Consider the following 27219-nt stretch of genomic DNA (forward strand, 5'->3'; position numbering starts at 1 on the left):
CGACCTCCAGAAGGGCGCCAGTGGGCCCCACCAGGGAAGGAAGTGGTTCCTGGCTAGAAAATAGCTGGACCTCCAAAGATAGGAACATTTTAGTGTGAACCACCTTATACAAGGGAAGGTTAAGGAGGTGGAGAATGTGCTCTCTGGTGGGGGCGGGGAGGGGGGGAGCGTTGGGCCTGCCCTGCCTCCTAGCTGGTAGACGCTGGAGCTTCCGGCAGCATGGGCCCAGTGGGTGCCTGTAATGGCATGGGTGTCTGCGGACCTCATGCGAACGAGTTGTTCTCCCGCTGACCATGCAGACTCTGGCGGGGCCAGTGCTGGAAGGCACAAGTGGCTATGATCTTGGCATAACCGCCAGGATTGAGCCTGAGGATATCCCGCCCCATGGCATCTGGTGTCGGTCTCGATCAAATTTTAAGTTCTCAGCGGCATTTTATGGGAGCAAAATATGATGCTTTCAATTCAATTAAGGTTCATCAAGAAATTCATCCCTTGAATAAACATATTGGTGTCAACAGTAGCTCATAATCGGAAACTCCACCAGTACCTTTACTGGGGAAAATTATATGTGCATCTGCAGCTGCCAACTGCTCATGACTGATTAGGAAGCTTTATTTTGTGCCAAATGGCAGGACTTTCAGAGGGGGATCGTGTTCCAGTTTTCCATGAAGATGTTCAGAGATGCTAGTAAATGCAATGATTAGGAGAATTCTTGAGAGGGATACACACGTTCTCTTGTGCAATAGCAGGTCCTGGACCAGCTGTCAGTTGTTTTGAAATATCTTGTAATACACGTTAAAAAGAAGTGTCAAATGAGTCATCAGCCATCGTGAACATCATATGTTTCAGAGGTAAGAGAAGAATACAAAATATTTAATGCAGTTCTGTGATGAGACAAACCAATTTGCTCTATCTTTTCACAAATTTAAAAAAATATAAGCTGATTGTCAGCTTTTATTGAAAGTTTGTTCAGAGCAAAAACAAACTCCTACCTGGCTTGTCTTGATGAATTGCAGGTCAGTATTGGTTGTTGTGCTGTTATTTAAAGAATACTTTCAGGCCGATCGGTTATACAAACTGGTTCAGTACAACTAGTGACTGTTCTCAGTGGTCGCGAGGGAAATACAATTTGCTGGAGTGGAAATATCAGTTGTCTTCTGAGAACTTCTTGCTGTGAGACTTCACAGGGTTTGGCCCAGTCCACTTCACCTCTTCTGCCACAGAGCAAGATGGCGATGGAATCTAAAAGTGAGAAATGGGCACAGCGCAAGTTATTTTTGGTTATCTTGTATTGATTTGGTGGGGAGAGCAGTCAGAACAATAATGTAGATATGGAGGTAAAGAAGTAAGTACTGGAGAGAAAAGATCCAACCTGGGAGGTTATACCACAAGTCTATATTTGAACAAGAATGTAGAGTATTACATGGAAACATAGAAAATAGGAGCAGGAGTACGCCATTCGGCCCTGCAAGCCTGCTGTATCATTCAATATGGTCATGGCTGATCCTCTATCTCAATACCATATTCCCGCTCTCTCCCCATTCCCCTTGACGCCATTTGTGTCTAGAAATCTATCTAGCTCCTTCTTAAATATATTCAGTGACTTGCCCTCCACAGCCTTCTGTGGTAGAGAATTCCACAGGTTCACCACCCTCTGAGTGAAGACATTTCTCCTCATCTCAGTCCTAAATGTCCTAGCCCGTATCCTGAGACTGTGACCCCTCGTTCTGGACCCCCCCCAGCCAGGGGAAACATCCTCCCTGCATCCAGCCCTATCAGAATTTTATATGTTTCAATGCGATCCCCTCTCATTCTTCTAAACTCGAGTGAATACAGGCCGAGTCGACCCAAGCTCTCCTCATATGAAAGTCCTGCCATCCGAGGAATCAGTCTGGTGAACCTTCGCTGCACTCCCTCTATGGCAAGTATATCCTTTCTTAGGTAAGGACAATTACAGCAATGTCCTATGAATATCTGGTCTTATCTTATGTTGAATCATTGGCCTCCTACTGTGCTGTAAGAGTCTTTCAGCCCATCGTGCCTGTGCCAGCTCTTTGAAAGAGCTATCCAATTAGTCCCACTCCTCCCTTGCTCTTTTCCCATAGCCCTGCAATTATTTCCTTTTCAAGTATATATCCAATTCCTTTTTGAAAAACTTGTCATGAATCCTGATATACTCTCTACAGCATTACTTTCAGATAGTTATTAATGCAACTACCTTTAATGTGTCATACACAAGTGACCTATTTTATAGGGTTCCAATTTATTTTCGGACACAGGATTCCTCTCTCTCACCTGGGAAACACTGTGTGAGTGAAATTGGAAATATAATTTGAACAGAACTTCCCAATTGTTTCCAAGATGCCTCTGGTCTATAGTTTTTAAACGGGCATTTGACAAACAATTGGTTGCAAGCACACAGATTAATAACCTAAATTAGGTGAAAGCATCACCTTTGTGTGACACTCTTCAGGCATTGCCTCCTCCAGATCCATACATACTATCCGTTAGTGACAAACACAGATGGTCAGCGTTTTAAGAGCCCAGTCAGTATTTGCAGTCAAAAATCAGTGCAAACAGGGCCCTTCTCCCTTCAGCCCCACTGCTAACCGTCCTGCCACTAATGGACTGAATCAGACACCTCTCCGCTCGATGCAATCCTGTTGCTGAACACCTTAGGCTGGAATTTCTACAGGACTGAGGGGAGGGGAATGGAAGGCATTGAAGGAGAGGAGGAAATAAATGGCAAAGAAGTGGAGAGCAATTAATGGCAACAAAAATGGGAATGGATGGACCTGCATTTCTTGGAATGCATTTTTACAGCATCAGTATAAATCAGATTAAAAATTGAAAAGCTTCCCTGATTGCAGGTTCTTAAACATACTGTGCTTAATCTGAATGAATGATGGTTAAATGAGTTGAAACTTTAATTTTGTTATTAAAGAAGGAATATATGGTGTGAGTTCGGTGCTTTCCTTGGGCCCTGATTGTTTTCATTGATTTATACCCATTTTTACATCCAGGCATTTACTAATGAGATTGGCAGGAAATTTGAGTTTAATTTGCCATCGGCAGAATGGATGCTGGAATGGGCGGAGTTTTGGCTGCAACTTCTGGGTTGCACCCCTGCAGGAAATTCCAGTCCAAAATAGTCAAGTGATTGTGGAAGTTGTAAATTCAAGACAATATTGTATCTTGCATATTTAACAGTTCAATGGGATTTATTTTTCATGGAACTGAAAGCTGAGGATGGAGGGGTGATGGAGGCTGAGGCAGGTAGCACTCTACAAAATCTTGTCTAGTTTCTTTGAAGCAGTGGATTGTCCCAGCTTGGTCACTAATACTCACAAAATTACCATTGCTTGACTGAAATGAAAATGGATGGAATTTCTAAGTACCATTTCTCTCTTTCCACCAAAATCAAGGTGGCCCAGAACTTGCTGGAACGGTGCCTTTGGTTAAGTTAGATCAATGAGTGCCCCGATCCTTCAGTGGCCGACATTTGCTGGAGAACTCATTACAAGGTGCCACTGCGAGGACAGTGGTGATTCAGAAGCAGCGCAGCCAATGGTCAATGTATTGTTCCCTTAACAGTAACGGCTATAAAGCTAGGAAGATGCGGCAATCTCCAGCTAGGATATCACGCTGTATTCAATGAATTATTTGGGTGTTTATCCGAAGTTAAAGCTTAAGTGATTAAAGAGAGCTGGATGATCAAGGATCTGCCGTGAACTGCAAAAGTCCGATCAGAAAGAGCAACAAGGAAAAGCTACCTATATTAAATGTTCAGATCTACACATAATCCTGCCCAGACTATCCTTGCCAATGAATGGTAAGTGTATTTCAGAGTGCACTTTAATAATAATTCTTCACAAAAAGTGACCAAATATCTGTATCGGCACTGGACCATGAGCTGTTCTGAGTTGCAATTCATACAGTCAGCAGGAGTGCCAAGTCCCTCTTGAGACTGTGGCCCCTTCACCCCTGCCATCTGATACGTTAAGCATGAACAACATCTCTAACAGTGTACTCTGTTCTTCAGGCTTTCCTATGTGATTAAACTGGAAACTATTCAGTCTGGTACACTCCAGTTCCAAGTCAGCAACCATGACTGATGTGGAATGCCATTATGTAGGGCGATGGGCAGACTTACATGAAAGACTGCTTTACATTCCACTTCTGGGAGCGCTCACCATGAGATAGAGATAGGTGCTGCTGCTGCTCGCTTTGATACGATTTCCCAGTGCTGAATTAATGAGAAAGGTATGTTACACGCTGGGTGAAGCTGACCACTCATTCATGTCTGGTGTTGAATGGCTTATGCTTATCTCGGTATGCTATGAACAGGGTTCACCACAGCAAAGGAGCCAGTATTAGAGTGTAGGGCAAGTTTCATTAGATGAAGGAGCTGATACTTGAATGGAGGGCATGATTCATTTTGATGATTGAGCTGGATTTGAGTGGAGGGTGAACCTAATCAGGTGAACAGGCTGGTGTATGAGTGAAGGATGAACTTCATCACATCAATAGGCTGATATTTCTTTTCCCTGAGTCATTCACATGAAATACATGAGCCCCGATATTTACAGGATGGTACGGGGGAGGCCGTAATTGGCCGAAGAACCCGGCAAGGCCAGAGAAGTTGAGGCTAGATTGACAGCTTGGCCGGCGGGCGGGAACCCTAGCAAGTCAGGACGCCGCAGCTGGGGTCCGTGGGGGCGGTCTCCGGCAGTTTGTGGGGTTCGGGGCTCGGGGCTGCGATGAGGAGGGCTGTGAACGGAGCCGCAATCGAAGCCGGAGGGTGGATCTGTCAGCAATCGGGGCGAGGGGGGGTTCTTGTCTGATCGGGGCTGGTGTTGGGGGGGAGGGAGGGGAATGGGGCAGGGGTCTTGCCACGATCGGGGAGGGGGTAGCCCGGTTCAAGGGAGGCCCAAGACTTCCTTGTGAGGATTGGAGCAGCACTCCTGCCCCTCCTGGCCCACAAGAAAACCTGAAAAATAAATTTTAAATTTACAAGATCTGTCTCCCAGCAGGTTTTGCCTGATGGGGGAGCCGACTCTGCTCCTCCCCCAACCCCGCTCAGGCCTCGGGTTAATATTGCAGATCAAGTCCTGATTACATCATCGGCTCTGATCTGCGTATGTAAAACAGGACCCCCTTCCTTCCTGCGAGTGTTCTGTTTGCCTGCTCAAAAGAGAAGGTTAATATGGGGTCAGTGGGATTGGTGGGGGTAATGGTGGGGATGGAGTGGTGCAGAAGAGACACCATTTCTGTGGATGCTGTGGCTACGATTGGATATAAGAGTGGAGCCAAGCAAGGCAGTCCCATTGAGCTGGACAAGAGAGGAGAGCCACTGGAGGAGGATGGTGCGGTTGACCATATCAGAGGTTGCAGAGAGGTCAAGGAGGCCGAGAAGGGAAAATGCTCCATAGCCATAGTCTCAGGATGTCATTTAAGTGTGGTGGTAGGGGCGATTGGGAGAGATTTCAAATGTGAAGTTGCAGGAACGATGGAAAGAGATTTGGGAGGTGACAACACATTCGAGGACTTTGGAGAGGAAAGGATGGATTGTTTGAGGAAGAGTATGATAATGGTGGTTTTGAAAGGAAGAGGGACAGTACCTGAAGAGAAGAAACCATTTACAATGTCAGCTAGCATGGGGACCAGGAAAGGAAGATGTGTGGTCAGCAGTTTAGCAGGAATGAGGTCAAGGGGCTCGCAAGGACAAGAATAGCTCAGAGAGGGCATGAAGCGAAATAGGAGAAAAACTGGGAAAAGTTGTAGGTTTAGGATTAGGCCAGGAAGAAACCTTGAGAGAGATTTGGTTTGTTGGACCAGGAGAAAGGGGGAATGCAGCAGAGGCTGCTGAAGTGATGGTCTCAATCTTAATAACAAAGAAATTCATGAGCTCCTCGCACTTGTTGTCAGAGGTAAGGATGATCCTGCAGAAGTGAGTGGCTTTGGCAGAGGAGAGCAAGGCCTGACAATATTTGATGTCGTCCAACCACATCTGGTGAGGGATGGCTAAACCAGTTGTGCACCAGATATGCTCAAGTCTGCATCCTGTGGACTTCAAGGAGTGGAGATGAGAGCCATACCAGGAGGAATGATCAGGGTGGGAGAGAGTAAGGGTTTTACTGGGGACAAGGGCATCAAATTTAAAGGTGAGGGAGTGATTGAGCAGATTGACAGCTGCAGATGTATTATGGCAATTGGAGGGCCAAAGATGAGACAGTTGGGAATTTGAAAATGCAGTTGTAAGTGGCGGGGGAGACTTTATTCCAGGACAGACGCAGAAGGAAGTTGGGTTGGTAAGGGGTAGATGGATGTGGCTATTGAGAGATGCAAGGAAGTGGCCGGAGATGGCCTTATACGTCATCAAGACCACTGGAGTAGAAAGGTCATGTGAGATAGCAATGCCGCATAGGTGGCCTTGAATAAGGGTAAGACTTTATATGAAGGGAGAGATTAACGGAGAACGGGCGAGCAGTGAAATCAGAGGAGAGCGAGCAAGGTGAGTTGAGATGGAGATTGAAATCACTGAGGATGAGAAGTCGGTCAGTGCACAGGCTGAGGGAGGATATCTCAAAGACAAATTTGTAATGTAGCTGTGGGGGCAGTAGAGAACAAGGATTTTAAAGGCGAAGCGAGAGAGGGAGAATAAGAGAGAAAGGAAGAGAAATTGGCAGAGAAGTAGGCAAAGTGTCCAAGGTGGTCATAAGGGCCACACCACCACCATGGCAGTTTGGGCAAGGCCAAGTGGAGAAAAAGAAGACAAGTGAACGAGGACCAGGATGCAGCTCCTAACCGTGGGTTACAGAGCAACATTCACCAGGCAAAGGTGTGTGGCATTGAGGGTTCGCTATGGGGAGAAATATTTTCAAATAAAATTCAGTGGGGTGGAGAGATGACAGAGAGAAGAAAAATTATATTGGAAGCCAGAAAGTTGACGTACAATTTCCACGTGTTTTTAAATAAACACAATTGTGCTGGAACCTGAAATTTCCCTTTAATTGCTACATCCTGCTGGGATAACCTTTGTTAATAATCCCGTCAGTGAGCACAAGCGCTCCATCAGTCAGCACAATTGATGGAGCAATTACAAACAGCAGCAGGAGCCACAGGCAAACCAGTCTCCTTCTGCTTTCAGGTTAAAGAGATGGCACCGATCTGCTTGCTTGGCTGGGCCCAGTAGACCTCTGTTACACTGAAGAGCAGATTCATTGTGCCCCTCAAGTCACTCTCTGTTAATCGTTCCTCTTAGGTTGCTCGCACAGCAATAGGGCAGGAGCAGTCACATCACGTATTAGAGCAGATGGCATTTGAGTAATTGGCTAGTTGTTGAGTCATTGTGGTTATCAAACAGCCACAGCTCTTGATAACACTAACCACTTAATATCAAATCCCATACACAGTATGCAGATGCTGAACTTGGCAATTAAAGCTGTGCTTCCCTTTCAATAGTTGTCAATCTCAGTTCACCTTTGTGTAAACGCACTCATTTCCATATCATTATATCATAACAAATTTCTTGTTGCAAGAAGAAAATCAAACCCTTTCCTATTCCCCATTCCCTTTTGTAACATTTTGTCTTTTTTTGGATGGTACTGTTCTTTGTGGGCAAAGCACTGAAGCTTGTCATAGCTGGCTGAAAGCTTATATGATGGCTGCACCTTTTTCATGCCCAGTCTCTGTGTAATTTACCCCATTACTGACCTAATGGTAACACGCTACGAACCTCCTAAAGTAGCACCGTCTTCAAAAATAGGATTTGTGGGCAAGTTCAATTCTTACAACAACCTGTAATGAAGACTTGTCTGTCCTGCTGGGCTTTTTGCCAGTGTGACTAGTTGGTACTGCACAGACCTTCGTGATGCAACTCACGAACATCATTTTCCTCTGCCCTGAGCCTTAGGAATCAGAATTCCTCTCGGAGGGCAGGTCCCCAGCCCCATTGCACTGTCCTGGGATTTTGTGGGACCTTGCTTGTATAATAAGATGGGGGGTTGCAGAAATTCCTGGTTTCCTGCTTCATTTTCCTGGACTTTCACCTTGGGTGTCCTAGTAGATGGGCACCTGCTCAACTTTGGTTTAATGACCCACTCCTGGATTTCCACTGACCAGAGGGATGATGGGGTCCCGGAGCAAGCTGAAGATTATCTAGGTAAGTGAAATGATTTATTTCCCCAGGATCCAGGATGATTTCAAGCGCTTAGAGCCTTTCAGGCTTATACTCACCACCAACAGCCAGAAAGCTCCGAACTCAATCCACAGCACGGCGGAGAGCCCTCTAGCTGCGTGACTGTTTTCTCACCCCAAGGGTCGAGTCAGTGCCTGAAGTCCAACCGGGGCCATGTAAATGGCCCAGGGAAAGAAAAATGTCAGGAACCCAGCAGGTGGCTATTTAGGAAAACCTCTCCTCTTGTGTTTTTATTTAATTAAAAGTGAGACAAAATGAATAGATTTGCATCAACAGATACAGTTATGCTGTGTTAACACTACCTTACTATGGTCATGCCATTGTGTTCTCTGTTTACTGACCTAGTGAGCTATGTTGTCTTGTAGGCCAGTTTACCTGATGAGAATGCCCCTTAACGGGATATAGAATCATATCATTTTACAGCACAGGAGGCTATTCAGCTTATTGTGCCTGTGCCAACTCTGAAAGGGCCATCCATTTAGAAAGACGTGCATTTATTTAGCGCCTTTCATGACCTCAGCACCTCCCAAAGCACTTTACAGCCAATGAAGTACTTTTGAAGCATAATCACTGTTGTAATCCTATTATCCTGCCTTTTTCTTTTTCAAGGATTTTTTCATTTTAATGTCTCAGTTTTTTGCTAAGAGGAATTGTTGAACTACAAGCCAAAGTATGTGGCTGCAGTACGGTAGCGTAGGATGTGGTAGCGGAGTGGTTATGTTACTGGGCTAGTAATCCAGAGACCTGAACTAATAATTTAGAGAATGTGAGTTCAAATCCCACTATGGCAGTCTGAGAATTTGAATTCAGTTTTAAAAATCTGGAATTAAAAAGCTGGTGTCAGTGAAAGTGACAAACTGGTTCACTAATATCAGTAGGAAACCGTCTGACCTATATGTGACTCCAGTCCCACGTTAATGTGGTTAACTCATAACTACCCTCTGAAGTGGCCTGGCAGACTACTCAATTGTATCACCACCTTCTTAGGGCAACTTGGGAGGAGCAATAAAAGTCGGGCTTGCTGGATTTTCCAAGAATTAATTTTGTTTCAAAGTAGCCAACCAACCACCAGAAATGAGCTTTGCAGTTTCTTTTCTTTTAATTATATAAAAAATGTGGACCTAGCCACTGTCTTCTATCACAGGGAGCAGCTATTTAGAAAGGGGTTGAAAGCAGAATATAATAGATCAGGCAGCGACAGAGAGCCTGTCTCAGGGGGATCACACCAACAGCTACATTGACTGGCCATTTTGAAGAGTAAGTCATCAAGCACTATTCACTGGTCGATACATGCGTCTTGGCTGCCTGCTGTGTGTAGAATGTCAAAATAACATATGACCCATTTTTTTAAAAGTTTGTGTCATTGAAAACGAGCTGCAGAAATAATTAATAATAACTTGCATCAAATTGTTCAATCCATCGTGATTTGCCAAATTGTACCATTTTTCTTGGTTGTTTGAGTGCTGAAATGCAATGCAATTGTCTGCAGCTGAGGCTGGTGCCAGAGAGGTAATTATGACTTCACCTCATTCACTAATCCCTTTTTTCAATTCTTGAAATTTGACTGATGAGTCTCCTGTAGGTAGGAGGAGATCCTGATACACAAGTGAGAGAGATCGGGTTTCTAAGACCATATATCAACATGTATCAAACATGTCTCTAAGACCATATATCAACATGTATCAAATATATATCAACATGTATCAAACATGTTTCTAAGACCATATATCAACATGTATCAAACATGTCTCTAAGACCATATATCAACATGTATCAAATATATATCAACATGTATCAAACATGTTTCTTAGGCCATATATCAACATGTATCAAACATGTCTCTAAGACCATATATCAACATGTATCAAATATATATCAACATGTATCAAACATGTTTCTAAGACCATATATCAACATGTATCAAACATGTCTCTAAGACCATATATCAACATGTATCAAATATATATCAACATGTATCAAACATGTTTCTTAGACCATATATCAACATGTATCAAACATGTCTCTAAGACCATATATCAACATGTATCAAATATATATCAACATGTATCAAACATGTTTCTTAGACCATATATCAACATGTATCAAACATGTCTCTAAGACCATATATCAACATGTATCAAATATATATCAACATGTATCAAACATGTTTCTAAGACCATATATCAACATGTATCAAATATATATCAACATGTATCAAACATGTCTCTAAGACCATATATCAACATGTATCAAACATGTTTCTTAGACCATATATCAACATGTATCAAACATGTCTCTAAGACCATATATCAACATGTATCAAACATGTCTCTAAGACCATATATCAACATGTATCAAACATGTATCAAATATATATCAACATGTATCAAACAAGTTCCTAAGACCATAGGCATGATTTTAAGGGGGCGGGGGGGGCATTCAAAATCGCAACCATTTCAGACCCGCCCCCAACCCACCTATTTCCGGTTTTCACCAGGGCGGGACGAGGGGCAGACGACCAACCCACTCCCAGGAGGCGGGTTGGTGACTAAAACCTTTCAAGGAGGTTGCAGGCTTTCATTTTTGCAGAATTTGCACTTTCAACCCCTGGGGGCCGGGATTCCCGGGCCTTCACTTTCATACCACATGAAAGGAGGCGAGAAGACCCGAAACTGCAGTTAAGTGCCTTTCTTCCACAGCTTGCGGGCCTGGAGGAGCAGGAGTGCTTCCCCCAAGCCTAACAAGCCTACCTGCACTGACCCCCTCCCCCGCCATGATCTCTGACCCTCCCCTCCCCCCAAACCAACGATCGCAGACACCACCCCCACCCCCCCACCAACGATCGCAGAACCCAGAGATCACCCCCGATTCCTGACAGCCCCTTACCCCGTGACTGACCCCCAATTCCTCCCCCCTGTGCCCCCATGCCCAGCAGTGACCCCATGCCCCCCTATCCATACAATCACAACTTACCTGAACACGTCATCTCCCTGACTGCTCTCCCATCCGACTCAAAGCAGCCTGTCAATCAGGCCGGTCAGTCGGACGGCAAACCGCCAAAAAAAAATCGTAAGGACGTCTGGAAACGTGTACTTCCAGGTTTGTGGAGAAATGTTTAATTCATTCATATATATTCCTTTATCAAAGAGGATATATTGCATTGCCAGCTGCAGTTTTCAGACAACACAAAGCATGACTATGGTAGTTACATGGTGTGGCTACGGCAGCACATCAACCGTCTTTGGGTGGTTTGAGCTTTGCGGTTCCTCGTAATAAAAAGAATAGACATCACCACGGTCTTCCATAATGATGAGCAGCTGTTTGAAACAGGGTTTAAACCAGAACAGAATTGATTAGGCTTCAGTGGAGAAATGGTTTATCGGCTCCTCTAAAATAGTGGGCAAAGGAATGTCATACCAGCTCATTAAACTCTTGTTTGCTAATATCAAATATCATTTTAACGTTATTATTCCTTATTCTATGAAAAAAAAATGCAAGATGTGTTGGTTAAGGTGTACACTAGTCTATGACAGCGTGGTGGCATGCAACAGTTACATACTGATGTGCTGCATGTCAGAGTGAGATTCTGTGATTTATTTTCCATGACGTCCCCCTGTTCACTGAGTGCCCTATCTCAGCAGAAGCAACTGTCGGAAAGTCAAGTAGAGGCCAAAAACTGCCCCACAGAGACCATGGATAAGTATTTGAAGCAGAGCGAGGTCCAGAGCCATGGGGAGAGAGCAGGGCAGTTGGATTAGTTTTGGATTGCTCTAACAAAGAGCTAACACAGAGACATGGTGGACTCATTCTGTGGTGTTTAAGAAAATGGAAAGATTGTTTACATCTGCCCATCCTCGCAGACCCTGTAGAATCATAGAAAGGTTACAGCACGGAAGGAGGCCATTCGGCCCATCGAGTCTGCGCGGGGTCGATGCCAGAGCAATCCAACTAATCCTACCCCCGTAGCCCTGCAATTTTTTTCCATTCAGGTACTTATCCAGTTCCCTTTTGAAGGCCATGATTGAATCTGCCTCCACCTCCCCGTCCGGGCAGTGCATTCCAGATCCTAACCACTCGCTGCGTAAAAAAGTTTTTCCTCATGTCACCTTTGGATCTTTTGCCAATCACCTTAAATCTGTGCACTCTGGTCCTTGACCCTTCCGCCAATGGGAACAGTTTCTCTCTATCTACTCAGCCTAGACCCTTCATGATTTTGAATACCTCTATCAAATCTGGATGCTCATTTGTGTGCTCATTTAAAGAACAGAACAAGGACCAGATCACCCATTTGTTCTCTTGGTCAGGGGATGCTGTATGGAAGGAGGGAAACTGAAAAGGTGAGATATGATAAGAAATCAAAACGAAGTAATTTAGATGTAATTAGCTAACTATTGAGCTGTCCCCGACCATCTGTCTGTGTTTCGCTGTCTTTTTTTAGTTTCAAATAATTTGCATATCATAGCAATGCCCATCCTTGCGCTTTTGTTAAGTTTGTTTATTTTACATTGTCCACAATGAATAACTTGTTTGCTGAATCATAAGTATTGACACCACGGATGTGTAAGAGTTTTGGATTGAAGATGTACTTCCATGTAGATGAGCGTGAACATTTTGCTATTGATTTTGCCAGTTTGCATGACCTGTGACCAGTGCTGTGACCTTTGTATTCTTGTACATGTTCATGAGCTGTCTCTTGGGCTTTGTGCTGCATGTCATGAAGAGAGAGACAGGCTCAGGAGACTTGAGAATTAAAGCCAGAAATATCCAGATCTAAGCTAGATAGAAACACTCATAGAATGGTTACAGCACAGGAGGAGGCCATTCGGCCCATCGAGCCTGTGCCGGCTCTTTGTAAGAGCAGTCCAGATAGCCGCACTCCCCCGCTCTTCCCCATAGCCGTGCAAATTTTTTTCCTTTCAAATATTTATCCAATTCCTTTTTAAAAGCCAAGATTGAATCTGCTTCCATCACCCTTTTTCAGGCAGTGCATTCCAGATCATAACTACTCACTGCGTAAAAAGGTTTTTCCTCATGTCGCCTTTGGTTCTTTTGCTATTCATCTTAAATCTGTGTCCTCTGGTTCTCAACCCTTCCGCCAATGGGAATGGTTCCATCATTATTTACTTTATCTAAACCCTTCATGATTTTGAACACTTCTATCAAATCTCCTCTCAACCTTCTCAGCTCTAAGGAGAACAACCCCAGCTTCTCCAGTCTATCCACTTAACTGAAGACCCTCATCCCTGGAACCATTCTAGTAAATCTTTTCTGCACCCTCTCTAAGGCCTTCACATCCTGCCTGAAGTGCCGTGCCCAGAACTGGACACAATACTCCAGATGTGGCTGAACCAGTGTTTCATAAAGGTTCAACATAACTTCCTTGCTTTTGTACTCTGTGCCTCTATTTATAAAGCCCAGGATGCCAACCGCTTTCTCAACCTGTCCTGCCACCTTCACAGATTTGAGCACGTATACCCCAGGTCTCTCTGTTCCTGCACCCCCTTTAGAATTGTACCATTTAGTTTATATTGCCTCTCCTCATTTTTCCTGCCAAAATTGTATCACTTTGCACTTCTCTGTGTTAAATTTCATCTGCCACGTGTTCACCCACTCCACCAGCCTGTCTATGTCCTCTTGAAGTCTGTCACTATCCTCCTCACTGTTTACTACACTTCCAAGTTTTGTGTCATCTGCAAATTTTGAAATTGTGCCCTGTACACCCAAGTCTAAGTCATCAATATATATTAAAAAAAGCAGTGGTCCTAGTACCGACCCCTGAGGAACACCACTGTTTACCTTCCTCCAGTCCAAAAAATAACCATTCACCACTACTCTCTGTTTCCTGTCACTTAGCCAATTTCGTATCCATGCTGCTATTGCTCCTTTTATTCCATAGGCTTCAATTTTGCCAACAAGCCGATTATGTAGCACTTTATCAAACACCTTTTGAAAGTCTAAATACACAACATCAACCATATTGCCCTGTTAGTGATACAGTCCCCGCCACTTACACCAGCTACGCTTATCACGGGCAGCTGCCTACATTGGGTAAATGGCGCTCACCATTTGTCATCACCATAGACATCAATTATAAAGCTGCTGCTTAAAACATATATTAATTCCGCTGGCTATTTTGTGCGGTTCAGTACGAAACAATTTAAAAGCTCTGCTGATTTCAGGCAAAGTCATGTCTTCAGGCAGTTTCAATCAGCTGTTTGCACTTTTAAAAACTACAGGAGATATTTCATTGCTACAACCTATTATGGTTTTACGGTTTAGAGTGAAAGAAAATTAAGGTAGGGCAGCTTTTAAAGGAGCTGTGACTAATTCTTTGTGTATGCAGAGCAATGAAATAATCAGCGCTTAATCAAGAAATTAGATTAAAACCTGGAAATCACTCTTGTATATCCATTTTTATATTTTCAAAATGGATCTCCCATGGCATTGCTGATATAAGAATATAAGACAGCTTCACAAGGTCAGGAGTGTTTTACCATTAATGCGTATGTGGAGGGCAATCACCAACATGGACTGGACGGGTTGTATGGCCTGTTACTGTGTTGTAACTTCTATGTATGTATTTGCTATATATTGTCCTACATTCCTACATGAGGCTGTGTCTTTTTAAGGCCACAAAGTCAAATGTCTTTTAAATCAGAGAATGTTATAGATTGGAAAATTACAGGCCTCAGGCCAGTGACTGGCCCTCTTACTCTTTTTTTTAACATTGTTTTTCCATCTGTAACAAAGTGGGACACTTTGGAGTACAATGTCTAGAGTGTGACGGATGCATACTAGATGAAAGACTTTTTTTTTGGAATTAAGTCAGACTGTTTTATTTTGTTTTTGATGTGTTACTAATTTACAAGGGAGAGTGTCACGGCAGACATCAATAGCAGGAATTGGTGCACAATGACCATCTCTCTGAAGGATTAAGATTGTGCTGACATCACTATGAGCCTTCTGGAATTTAATTCTCAATTGATTACCAAGAAATAAATTGCATTTTGGCCAAGAAAATTGTTGGTAACTGTCTTAAACAAGAAAGTTAATGCACTTTTTTTTCACATTCTTTGGATAATTTTTTCCATATTTTTATATGATTTTTTTTCCCCACATTGTTTGCTACTGATGTTTCTTTCCCCTCCTTAAATCCAGCTGAATGAAGGACTGTGGCTCTTCTGGCAGCAGGTTAACTGCAGTTCAAGCTGAAAACTAACAACACTCTCAAACCACCTCTAAGTTCTTTGAAGTGCCAGCTCAGCAGCTGATTGCAGTGTGCATTAAAAGCGCCCTCCGCACTCCCACCAGTTCAGTTGAGCCGAGCTTTTGTGATTTCATGAAATGCATCTGAGATTCAGATTTATGCAAATTTTATTTTTAGGTGAGGCCAACGATAAAGATGTACAAGTGGTGGAACTCCCTATAGTTGACAGCCTACACCCACGACCGCCATATCTGCCCTTGGCTATTCCTGAAGATCTCATAGGTCGATTAACCCATCTCCATGGAGACCCCTCTGTCTGGTGGGTTTCACAGTTCGTCAAATATTTGATACGTCCACAATCTTGGTTGGAGAAGGAAATTGAAGAGGCAACGAGAAAACTTGGCTTCAGGCATCCAATTATTGGGTAGGACCATTTCTCACTCCATAAGCATAATGTACATTGCTGGCAACTGTTATTCAGGCACATTCTTAAAGCTGTACCATTGTCTGCAGAATTGTGAAGGAAGCCTATTCTAACAACGTGCATCATAATGAGATCATTGGATCGCATCTGGATGGTGTCAAAATGACATGTAGTCTTCCGGAATTTTTCTTCTTGTACAGCGACAATCGCCTCAGAATTTATCTGTGTTTATTCTGTATCCATCCTTCATTCTACACTCTGCACTGCAATAAAACTGCATTTCAAATCTGTGGAAATTACATTTATTCACAAAGAATGACTTTCCACCTCCCTCCCCTCTTTCAGAATCCTCCTTAAAGCCCAGCTTTCTGGCCAAATCTTTGACCATGCCTCCTGATCTCTCTCATCCATTCTTTTCCTCATGCACCATGGGATGTTATCTACATTAAAGTCACTTTAATAAACTCAGGTTGCCATTGGTTGGTTGCATTTACTTCAGCAATAAAAATCTTTGCTTTTGCTTTTTTGGGAAGTGAAACAAAGAAGATAAACTTTTTCTTTTGATTTTATGCAATTGAAGAGGTAATGGGTGTATAAGATATTTTGAAATAACTATTAAGGCTAAAGATCCTTATCGGTTTCACCAGGCAGCCCACTTCCGTTCTAAATTCAGTATATACTGGGAACTTCTGTAAGTTTAACAAAAAAAAATTAAACCTGACATCAGCACAATGTGCCCTGTTGCATTTGATTGATCAGCAGCCAATTTTAACTTTAACTTTTTAACAGTGTCTATATTTGCAGCTGAAGTTTTTTCCAGGCATAAGATTATCTTGAGAAGAGTTGGAAGGGTCCGTTCTTTGTTACAAATACAAATCTGCCAGAATGGAATCTTTGAATCTTAGTGCCAACAACCGCCCAACGACAAAATTTGGAATAATTCTGACCATTGATTTAAATGCTACCTTTTTAAAAAAAAAAATCTGCAAATGCACAGTGATTGAAGCAAATAAACGCACACATAGGAAGGGAGACACAAGCAGCTACATAGATACTGGTTGTTTGAAGATTATGATTTTCTTTGCTTGTTGAACGTAATGATTCAATACCCCCAAATTAAAGTTTTGCAAATTTGGAATATTTTAAAATCATTCTGCAGAAATTCTGTACAGAGCAAAGTCCTGCTTCAAATGTACTGTTTATGCTCCCTGACAGCTCAGTCAGTTTATCTTGTCAATAGCTGCACCATACAGAACAGCAAGAGGCCCAATTTGATCCCGTGCTGATCTCAGCCGGGTTTGTGAAAGTGCTGCTACAAATGAGCCTTACTGTCCCCTGGGTTACGGAGGAGAAAGAAACACTTCCCACTCCTGATCACCAACTCGTGACCCCTGCTGGAAGTGTGTTTGTGTGTGTGTGTGTGTATACATGTGGCTCTCACATGAGATCGGGAGCAGGATTGGGCCTGGTTATGATGTCCCCGACAGTGAATTTCCTGCAAATGTTCATGGTCAGGGCTCACGTGAATCATGGGTACTTGGGAGAAGCACCACAAGGTGCAGGTTGCCATGGAAGCGAACCGCGGAGAGGAGAGCAGGGGCGTGGAGAGAACAGCAAGAAAATCTTTTTTAAAATGGTGTGTGTAAGATTCGACTTTGTGTGCATGTTTTTCTAATTAAAGTCGAGCTGCTTGATTTTGCTGTCTTGATTTTCAAAATTGCCAAGAATATCAGTGCAGTATATTTCCCTTTGGTGCTTTATATCGTTGTGTTAGCCTTATTTTCCCTGGTCAACAAGGTCTGTTCACCTCATTGAATAATTTATGAGGGTCAGACGTGAGACCATTAATAAATATCACTTGAAGATGTAGTTCAATTAACATTAACATCTTCATCTGTCATTTTAAATCTGTGCATTTGAATATTTATAAAATGCCATGCTTAGAATTCCCAAAAGACCTGCTGACAGAATTATTTACTGGTAACACAGGTCGCTTGGCTTTAGTATCAAAATGCTTAAACTCTTCCTCACTTCTGCCTTAACCAAACAAATACTTCAGGTTTGAATGTATGATTGTGGGAGCGGGGAGAGTGGGGGAGGTGAACTCATGTAGATCATCGAGTCATACAGCACAGAAGGAGGCCATTTGGCCCATCGTGCCTGTGCGGGTTCTTTGAAAGAGCTATCCAATTAGTCCCACTCCCCTGCTCTTTCCCCATAGACCTGATTTTTTTTTCTTTTCAAGATGTACCTTGAATCCACACAAGGTTAACCCCCAGTGGATGTGCTGGATGGGAAGGTCAGTGAGAGAGGAAGATGGGACTATTGGGGTTGCTGCTTGTAAGGAGGCAGTGACATGTGTCGCAATGGGCTCTTCAGAGAATGCCGAGAGAGGAACAGAGATACATGAGAGGGGAGAAATCAAAGGTGGATGGCTGGGTGACGGGAAGGAGCAAAGGGAAGGGCTCAAGAGGAGCAAAGAGGGAAAAAAGAGAACGGTGGAAGCATTGGGCTTGGTTCTGGAATGGCAGCCAAAATGAGCACATAGGCGTGCTAGAGATTAGGTGAGACACGTAGCTGTTATAAACAAAGGACCTGGAAGAGATTGTATGAAATGGTCTAAAATTCAAATCTGATTGCCTCTGGTGGGATGAAGTGCCATCAATGTGGAGTCAGCTTAGAGTATTCACAAGCAAACGTCCAGGTTTGCAGCTGGTTGTGGATCCAGCAGCTGTTGAGGGGGACACAATATCAGTGGTGGAGGTTGTCCAGTGGAATCAGAGAGCCAAGGAGGAGTTGAGACTTCACCATGAGCCAACTGAGAGTGATCTTGGTCCAGTGGAGGTTTGCAGTGACCTTGGGTGTTAGAAATGTCCACCGGTGGATTTGATGGAGCAGTGGCAGTGAAATCAAGGACCAAGAGCAGAGAGCCAAGGGAAGTTGAAGGGTCAATCCATGGGATCAGTGCAGGTGAAGTTGCTGGTCAGAGGAACAGGGCAACAAGGAACAAACAAGATTAAATGCAGTAATGGGAGCTGGAGGAGCCAGTCGACTCAGTCCAGCAAAGGGTGGCAGAGCAGTTGTGAAGGACAAGTGGAGCAGAGCATCATCAGAGGCCACAGGAAGCAAGCAGATTGCAGCAAGGCAGAGATCATTCAGCAGCATCAAAAGCAGAACGGGAACCAGCAGGAATGGATCAGAGTTAGGCCAGTGTCGAGTGAAAGGTCCCAGTGGGGGAGCAGAAACTGAGCCCTCAGGGCAGGTAATGGAATAGAGGCAGTCCAACAGAGAATACAATTTGCATAGTGAGTAGCAGCGGAAGTGGAGGCCCCATTAAAGCCCAGAAATGGAATTTGACCCAGGAGCAAGAGGATTTCTTCCTGAGACCCAGCAGTAAAAAGCTGAGAAGCCAGCAGTGCACTTATTGTTGGGGTTAAATAACATGATATGCCGTATTTCAGTAATGTCCTGCAGTTTTCACTTCCAGAGAAACATATTTCTAGGAAGTTTCTTATGCTTAGAACTATTAGGGAAGATTTTCCTGCTTCTCTGCCCCTGGCTGACGCTGGACAGAGGTAGAACCCCCAAAATGTGTTGTCCTGTTCATATTGAGGTGCTGCTTTTAATATCTTGGGGCAAGGGGGGGGGAGGAGGGAGTGGTGGTAACGGAGTGTTTAGATTTTTGAGGGGCCATGGAGATCTCCCCTGGGACCTTCATGGCCCTTCAGGTCACCAAGGGTTCAATATCAGGCCACAGCACCTTGTTTTCTGGGCATTTCTGGACCAGACACCCATCTGACATTCAATCCAGGAAATGGGTTCGGAGGCTGGGTTCATCCCCTCCTGCCTCATCTACATTGTTCTGACAAGCCTGTCCCGACTGCAGGACCAGGTCCAGCTTTGCCCCTCTAAAAGAAGAAGAAAGACTTGTATTATTATAATGCCTTTTATGACCTCAGGACATCCCAAAGCGCTTTACAGCCAATTAAGTACTTTTGAAATGCAGTCACAATGTAGGAAACACAGCAGCCAATTTGCACACAGCAAGCTCCCACAAACAGAAATGAGAAAATGACCAGATAATTTGCTTTAGTGATGATGTTGGTTGAGGGATAAATATTGGCCAGGACACCAGGAGAACGCCTCTGCTCTTCTTGAAAATAGTGCCGTGGGATCTTTTATTTCCACCTGAGAGGTCAGATGGATCTCGGTTTAACGTCTCTTCCAACAGACGGCACCTCCGACAATGCAGCACTCCCTCAGTACTGCACTGGAGTGTCGGCCTAGATTTTGTGATCAAGTCCTGCAGGGAAAGCACTGGAAATCCCAGTTCTACATAAAAGATGCTGAGACATGCTGAAACAGGTCTCTGTTCCTTTTTCCTGGTCCTTGTGCCAGGAACTGGGCATTCCCAGGGGGGCAAAGTCAGCAAAATCAGCCCTATTCAGTTCTTCCGGGAATGAAATCAGTTGAGAAGAGTTCCCGACAGTGTAAATTGTACATAGTTTATTATTTGCAGCTGGAGCAGAAGCCCAATTGACTCTTACTAAATAGCCTCTCACCTTCAATGTCCTTACACATGTTACTTGCACTATGTTAAGAAAAAAATGTAGGTACTATCCAACATGCACATTTACAAAGATTTTTTTTGGAATAGGAACAGGAGAACCAGGAGAACCAGAAAACTGTTCCCATTGTTTCAGTCTATGTACAGGACCAGCACAGGCCACCTTCATTTCCCTTTCACCTTGGTGTCAAGCCAATACTCTTAGATTCTTTTGAATCAGAAATGTTCCCTTTTATATTTTAAATGTCGTATCTGCATTATTTGGGCAGTCTATTCCATAAATAACTTAGAAATAATCACTCTTTAATGTCCAGCTCAAGGTTTTCTTCGATTCTGCCATACCTCCTTTTCCTCTTTTAATGGTTCCATGTCGAGCACATCTCCACATTCACCTCAACAATTTTCATCATGATTTTAAAAAATTAGATCATGTTTTCCATCTTTCCCCCCAAAAATGTAACTAAATTTAAGATATATAGTATCTAATATTAATATATACATTATAATACATTTCTCATTGTTAAGTCACCTACTCCGTTGGTAATTATCTTGATGTTTTCTGGAACATTACAATTTCCTTATTAAATCTTCAATATGAACAGCAAAGGCCCCAGGCCTAAGTTTGGAGAGGTCTGCTGGTCACCAATGTGATTTAGACAAGTTGGGTGAGTGGGCAAGAACATGGCAGATGCAGTATAACGTGAATAAATGTGAGGTTATCCACTTTGGTTGTAAAATCAGAAAGACAGATTATTATCTGAATGGCGATAGATTGGGAAAAGGGGAGGTGCAACGAGACCTGGGTGTCCTTGTACACCAGTCGCTGAAAGCGAGCATTCAGGTGCAGCAAGCAGTTAGGAAGGCAAATGGTATGTTGGCCTTCATTGCAAGAGGATTTGAGTACAGGAGCAGGGATGTCTTACTGCAGTTGTACAGAGCCTTGGTGAGACCACATCTGGAGTATTGTGTGCAGTTTTGGTCTCCTTATCTGAGGAAGGATGCCCTTGCCATGGAGGGAGTGCAACGAAGGTTTACCAGACTGATTCCTGGGATGGCAGGACTGACGTATGAGGAGAGATTGGGTCGACTAGGCCTATATTCACTCGAGTTTAGAAGAATGAGAGGTGATCTCATCGAAACATATAAAATTCTAACAGGACTAGACAGACTAGATGCAGGCAGGATGTTTCCAATGGATGGGGAATCCAGAACCAGGGGTCACAGTCTCAGGATACGGGGTATGCCATTTAGAACCGAGATGAGGAGAAATTTCTTCACTCAGAGGGTGGTGAACCTGTGGAATTCTCCACCACAGAAGGCAGTGGAGGCCAAGTCATTAAATATATTCAAGAAGGAGATAGATATATTTCTTAATGCTAAAGGGATCAAGGGATATGGGGGAAAAAGCGGGAACAAGGTACTGAGTTAGACGATCAGCCATGATCATTTTGAATGGAGGAGCAGGCCTGAAGGGCCAAATGGCCTACTCTTGCTCCTACTTTCTATGTTTCTATGTCACAGCTGCCCAATTACTGTCACTAAAACCCACTCTCTGTGGGTCATATGAGCTATGTATCCATAAATTATCTATTGAAAAGTATCATCAAAGCTTATTTGCTGGGTGTCCAGAAGGCTTTTTATTTCTTCATCTCTTCAGTGTTTATAATACTCTCTTAAAATCCAACCTGTGAAGATTGAGCAGTTTCTAATGTCAAACACCAGTCTCTTAATGCAGGCGACCAAACTGAACTCATCTCTGGGGGAAAGCTAACCCTTTCCTATCTTTATTCTCACCAGTGTTCATGTACGTCGCACAGACAAAGTCGGAACCGAGGCAGCCTATCACCCTATTGAGGAATATATGGTACACGTAGAGGAACACTACAAGTCTCTTGCTCGCAAGACTGAGATTGACAAAAAACGAGTTTACCTAGCCACAGACGACCCTACCCTACTTCAAGAAGCCAAGTCAAAGTAAGCAGCCTTAACCTCCTATGTGTTGCTAAGTAGAGTTTCCAGAAATGTTAAAGAGTGGTAAAAAGGGAGGGGAAATTGCTTCTGACAGCTACATCATGCAGGGCAACGCTCATTGAAGGAAGTAGTGAGGTTCGTGCAAAGGAATACACTTAGAATAAAAGCATTTTTATTGCTTGGTGTCTCAAATATGTCTGAGAAAGAAACAGTCAGATTCATAGAAAATGAGATCTTGACGGAGTTGTTAATTTCTCGAAAGACATCCATGGATGTATTCTTTTTACATTGAGCAGAAACCAATTTTTGTTTCATCCTCAGCCTATCATTGAAATTATTTAAAAAGAATAATTATCTCCATCCATTTCTTATTTTGATGTGCCCCCTTGCTCCCACCACCCAACTTCTCCAAGTTTGTTAACTGTCCTTTACTTGGGAAGCGAGATGGAGAGAAGAAAAACAGTAGAGATGGTTGCAGTGGGTAAAATGGAGGAGGAAGAGTTCTGCAGAGACAACTGCAGGGGAGAAAATGGAAGGAGATGGGCGAGAAACTGGAAGGGGTTAAAAAGATGCAGTAAGTTATTATAGGTGGATTAAAAAAATGAACTAGTGGATCTCCTATAATGTTGTTTATGGTAAGTTGGGGGATATGTTTTATAAGGACAGAGCGTTGTACCATATCAAGTGTGACACTGAAATCTGCATGCGTTACATTTGTGGCTGAGTTGTCAGCCTTCTTGCCTAGTTGAAATGGGCGGTAGCACCCCGAAAATGGTGGGACACGACCTACCACCCTGTTTCCGCTGTTGGCCATAGCAGTGTTCCCCTGGGCCTACCGCTGGGCGGCCAGAGCAGACCAAGTCCCATTTAAAATGCAAATATGGGGCCTATAATCTACACAGGATCCCAATTGTCATTCTAGGAGAGAACTGGTAAAAGTTCCGATCCGTTTCACCAGGGTTAGAGCTGGTGAGACCCTGGAAAGGTAAGTTTCACATTTCTGTGGGGGCAGGAGGAGCAGGAGTGCAGGCCACTGCCAGCCCGGGCTCACCCTCCCCACCCTCAGATCCAACCTGCGGTTGCCACCGGCATCCCAGCCGGCCAACATTCCTGTGGGCCAAACCCGGCGAGCTGCCTTGGCACACCAATTTGGTGTCTGCAGCTCGCCAGTGGACAAAGGACAGAAAGACTTGCATTTATATAGCACCTTTCACAACGCTTTACAGCCGATGAAGTAGTTTTGAAGTGTAGTCACTGTTGTAATGTAGGAAACGCCAATTTGCGCACAGCAAGCTCCCACAAACAGAAATGTGGTAATGACCAGATAATCTGTTTTAGTGATGTTGGTTGAGGGATAAATATTGGCCAGGGAGAACTCCCCTGCTCTTCTTCAAAATAATGTAGGGATCTTTTACGTCCATCCATGGGCAGACAGGACCTCGGTTTAACATTTCATCCGAAAGACGGCACCTCGGACAATGCAGCACTCCCTCAGTACTGCACTGGAGTGTCAGCCTAGATTTTGTGCTGAAGTCTCTGGAGTGAGGCGAGAGTGCTACCAACTGAGCCTCGGCTGACACTTTGGAATTCAAATGAGGCCTGGGGCCTCAAAAGTGCAGCGGACCTCTTCACCGCTGAAACGGCTGGCCGGCCAGCTCGCTCCGCTGGTTAGCTGCCCAAATGCCAAAATCTACCCCCTGAATTGTCTCAAAACACCTGTCTCAATATTTCTATAATTTTTTTTAAACGTTATTTCTGAGGAGATTCTTATGTTTATTGAGGTGCCAGGAATCATAGAAGTTATGGCACAGAAGGAGGCCATTCGGCCCATCATGTCCATTCCAGCCTAAAAAGAGCTATCCAGCTTAATCGCACTTTCCAGCACTTGGTCCATAGCCCTGTAGGTTACAGCACTTCAAGTACTTTTTAAATGAATTGAGGGTTTCTGCCTCTACCACCCTTTCAGGCAGTGAGTTCCAGTGGACGAAAGAAAGAAAGACTTGCATTTATATAGTGCCCTCTGGGTGAAAAAATTGCTGCTCAGCTCCCCTCTAATCCTTCTTCCAATTACTTTGAATCTATGCCCCCTGGTCACTGACCCCTCTTCTAAGGAAAATAGGTCCTCCCTATCCAATTTATCTGGGCTCATCATAATTTTATATGCCTCAATTAAATCTCCCTTCAGCTTCCTTTGTTCCAAAGAAAACAACCCCAGCATATCCAAACTTTTCTCATAGCTAAAATTCTCCAGCCCTCGCAACATCCTCGTAAATCTCCTCTGTACCCTCTCTAGTGCAATCACATCTTTCCTGTAATGTGGTGACCAGAACTGTGCGCAGTACTTAAACTGTGGCCTAACCAATGTTTTATACAGTTCTAGCATAACCTTCCTGCTCTTATATTCTATGCTTTGGCTAATAAAGGAAAGTATCCTGTATGTCTTTTTAACCACCTTATCTACCTTTCCTGCGACCTTCTGTGGACATGCACTCCAAGGTCCCTTTGTTCCTCTACACCTCTCAGTAACCTCCCATTTATTGTATACTCCCTTGCCTTGTTTGCCCTCCCCAAATGCATCACCTCACACTTCTCAGGATTGAATTCAATTTGCCACTTTTCTGCTCACCTGACCAGTCCATTGATATCTTCCTGCAGTCTGCAGCTTACCTCCTCACTATCAACCACACAGCCAATTTTTGTATCATCTGCAAACTTCATGAACAAGCTCCCGACATTCAAATCCAAATCATTAATATATACCACAAAAAGCAAGGGACCTAGTACTGAGTCTTGCAGAACCCCACTGGAAACAGCCTTCCAGTCGCAAAAACACCCGTCAACCATTACCCGTTGCTTCCTGCCACTGAGCCGATTTTGGATCCAACTAGCCATTTTCCCTTGGATCCCATGGGCTTTTACTTTTTTGACCAGTCTGCCATGTGGTCCCTTGTCAAAAGCCTTACTAAAATCCATGTACACTACATCAAATGCGTTACCCTCATCGACCCTCCTTGTTACCGCCTCAAAAAATTCAATCAAGTTAGTCAGACACGGCCTTCCCTTAACAAATCCATGTTGACTGTCCTTGATTAACTCATGCCTTTCCAAATGACGATTTATGCTGTCTCTCAGAATTGATTCCAACAATTTGCCCACCACCGAGGTTAGACTAACTGGCCTGAAATTTACTCGGTCTGTCTCTTTCTCCCTTTTTAAACAATGGTATAACATTAGCAGTCCTCCAGTCGTCCAGCACCATGCCTGTAGCCAGGGAGGATTGGAAAATGATGGTCAGAATCTCCGCTATTTCCTCCCTTGCTTCTTTTGACAGCCTGGGATACATTTCATCCGGGCCTGGCGATTTATCTACTTTCAAAGATGCTAAACCTCTTAATACTTCCTCTCTCACTCTGTTTATCCCATCCAATATTACACACTCCTCCTTAACTACAATCTTTGCATCATCCCCCTCTTTTGTGAAGACAGACGCAAAGTATTCATTAAGAACCATACCCACATCTTTTGTCTCCACACATAGATTACCTTTTTGGTCGCTAATCGGCCCTACTCTTTCCTTAGTTATCCTCTTGCTCTTTACGTATTATAAAATATTTTTGGGTTTTCCTTCATTTCACTCGCCAGTATTTTTTCATGCCCTCTCTTTGCTTACCTAATTTCCTTTTAAATTTCACCATTGCACTTTCTTTCCTCCTCTCGGCTTTCTGCAGTATTGAGCTCTTGGTGTCTGACATAAGCTTCCCTTTTTTGCCTTATTTTACCCTGTATGCTCCTAGTCATCCAGGGGACTCTAGATTTGGCAGTCCCACCCTTTTTCTTTGTGGGAAAATGTTTCCTCTGAACCCCTTGAATGCCTCCCACTGCTCTGACACTGATTTATTGTAAAGTAGCTGTTTCCAGTCCACTTTTACTAAATCACTTCTCAGCTTAGTAAAATTGACCTCTCCCCAATTGAGAACTTTTACTCCTGTTCTATCTTTGTCCTTTTCCATAACTATGCTAAATCTAACTGAATTATGTTCACGACCACCAAAATGCTCTCCCACTGATACTCCTTCCACCTGCCCAGCTTCATTCCCTGAAACTAAATCCAGAACTGCTCCCCCTCTCTTGTTGGGCTTGCTACATACTGGCTAAAAAAGTTCTCCTGAATGCAATTTAAGAATTCTGCACCCTCTATACCTTCTGCACTGATTGGAAAATAATTCCACTTTTTTTTTAGCAACAGTCCCAGGGTTGGTGCCACATAATTAGATATAGAGGAAAGCTCCCTGGACATTGCTCTAACAATTAATTCTCAGCTCAGAATAAAACTCCCTACTACAGGGAATGATGGCTCCCCGTTCCGTAACAGCCATCCTTCATGATCTGTTTCCATTAGGCTGACAATTTGGTGCCAAGTTAATGAATACTGAGCAATGCAGCCTCGATAATAAAACTGACCAAAGGCAATTTCCATATAACTCTTACCATTGATGATAAGGCAAGTTAAATCTTGGCTAGCATCAACCCTGAGTACCAGATATAAAAGAGCATAATAATGTACAATATCCTTCAGTATATGTCGTATAATTGCAAGTTATTAATGTTAGTCATCAAAATCAGTATTTCCATCTATACAGAGATTCACACGGTAGATTCTACTTAAAATGTTTTAAATTCCCCTCATTCAGTGCCTTTAGCATGTCACCAGGGTGTTGGAAAATGGTTTTGCAACCAATTAATTACTTTTAAAGTGAAGTCATTATTATTATTGTTGGTCAGTGATTATGTAGCCAAATAATTTTGTTTGCCCCTCAATCTGGTTATTTAAAAGGGGGGGGGGAAACAGC

General features: G+C 43.5%; 1 protein-coding gene across 6 annotated transcripts in view; it reads left to right on the forward strand.

The window, feature by feature from the left end:
• LOC137326342 (alpha-(1,6)-fucosyltransferase) overlaps nt 1-27219 on the forward strand; it is a 707679-nt gene that overhangs the window by 657151 nt on the left and 23309 nt on the right. For all 6 annotated transcript variants that reach the window (XM_067991334.1, XM_067991337.1, XM_067991336.1 and 3 more), the window contains 2 exons: nt 15585-15831; nt 22196-22372. In XM_067991334.1, the coding sequence (XP_067847435.1) occupies nt 15585-15831; nt 22196-22372 (424 nt within the window). The remainder of the gene's footprint in view (nt 1-15584; nt 15832-22195; nt 22373-27219) is intronic.

The sequence above is a fragment of the Heptranchias perlo genome, chromosome 10 (assembly GCF_035084215.1).
Source record: "Heptranchias perlo isolate sHepPer1 chromosome 10, sHepPer1.hap1, whole genome shotgun sequence".
Classification (NCBI taxonomy): Eukaryota; Metazoa; Chordata; class Chondrichthyes; order Hexanchiformes; family Hexanchidae; genus Heptranchias; species Heptranchias perlo.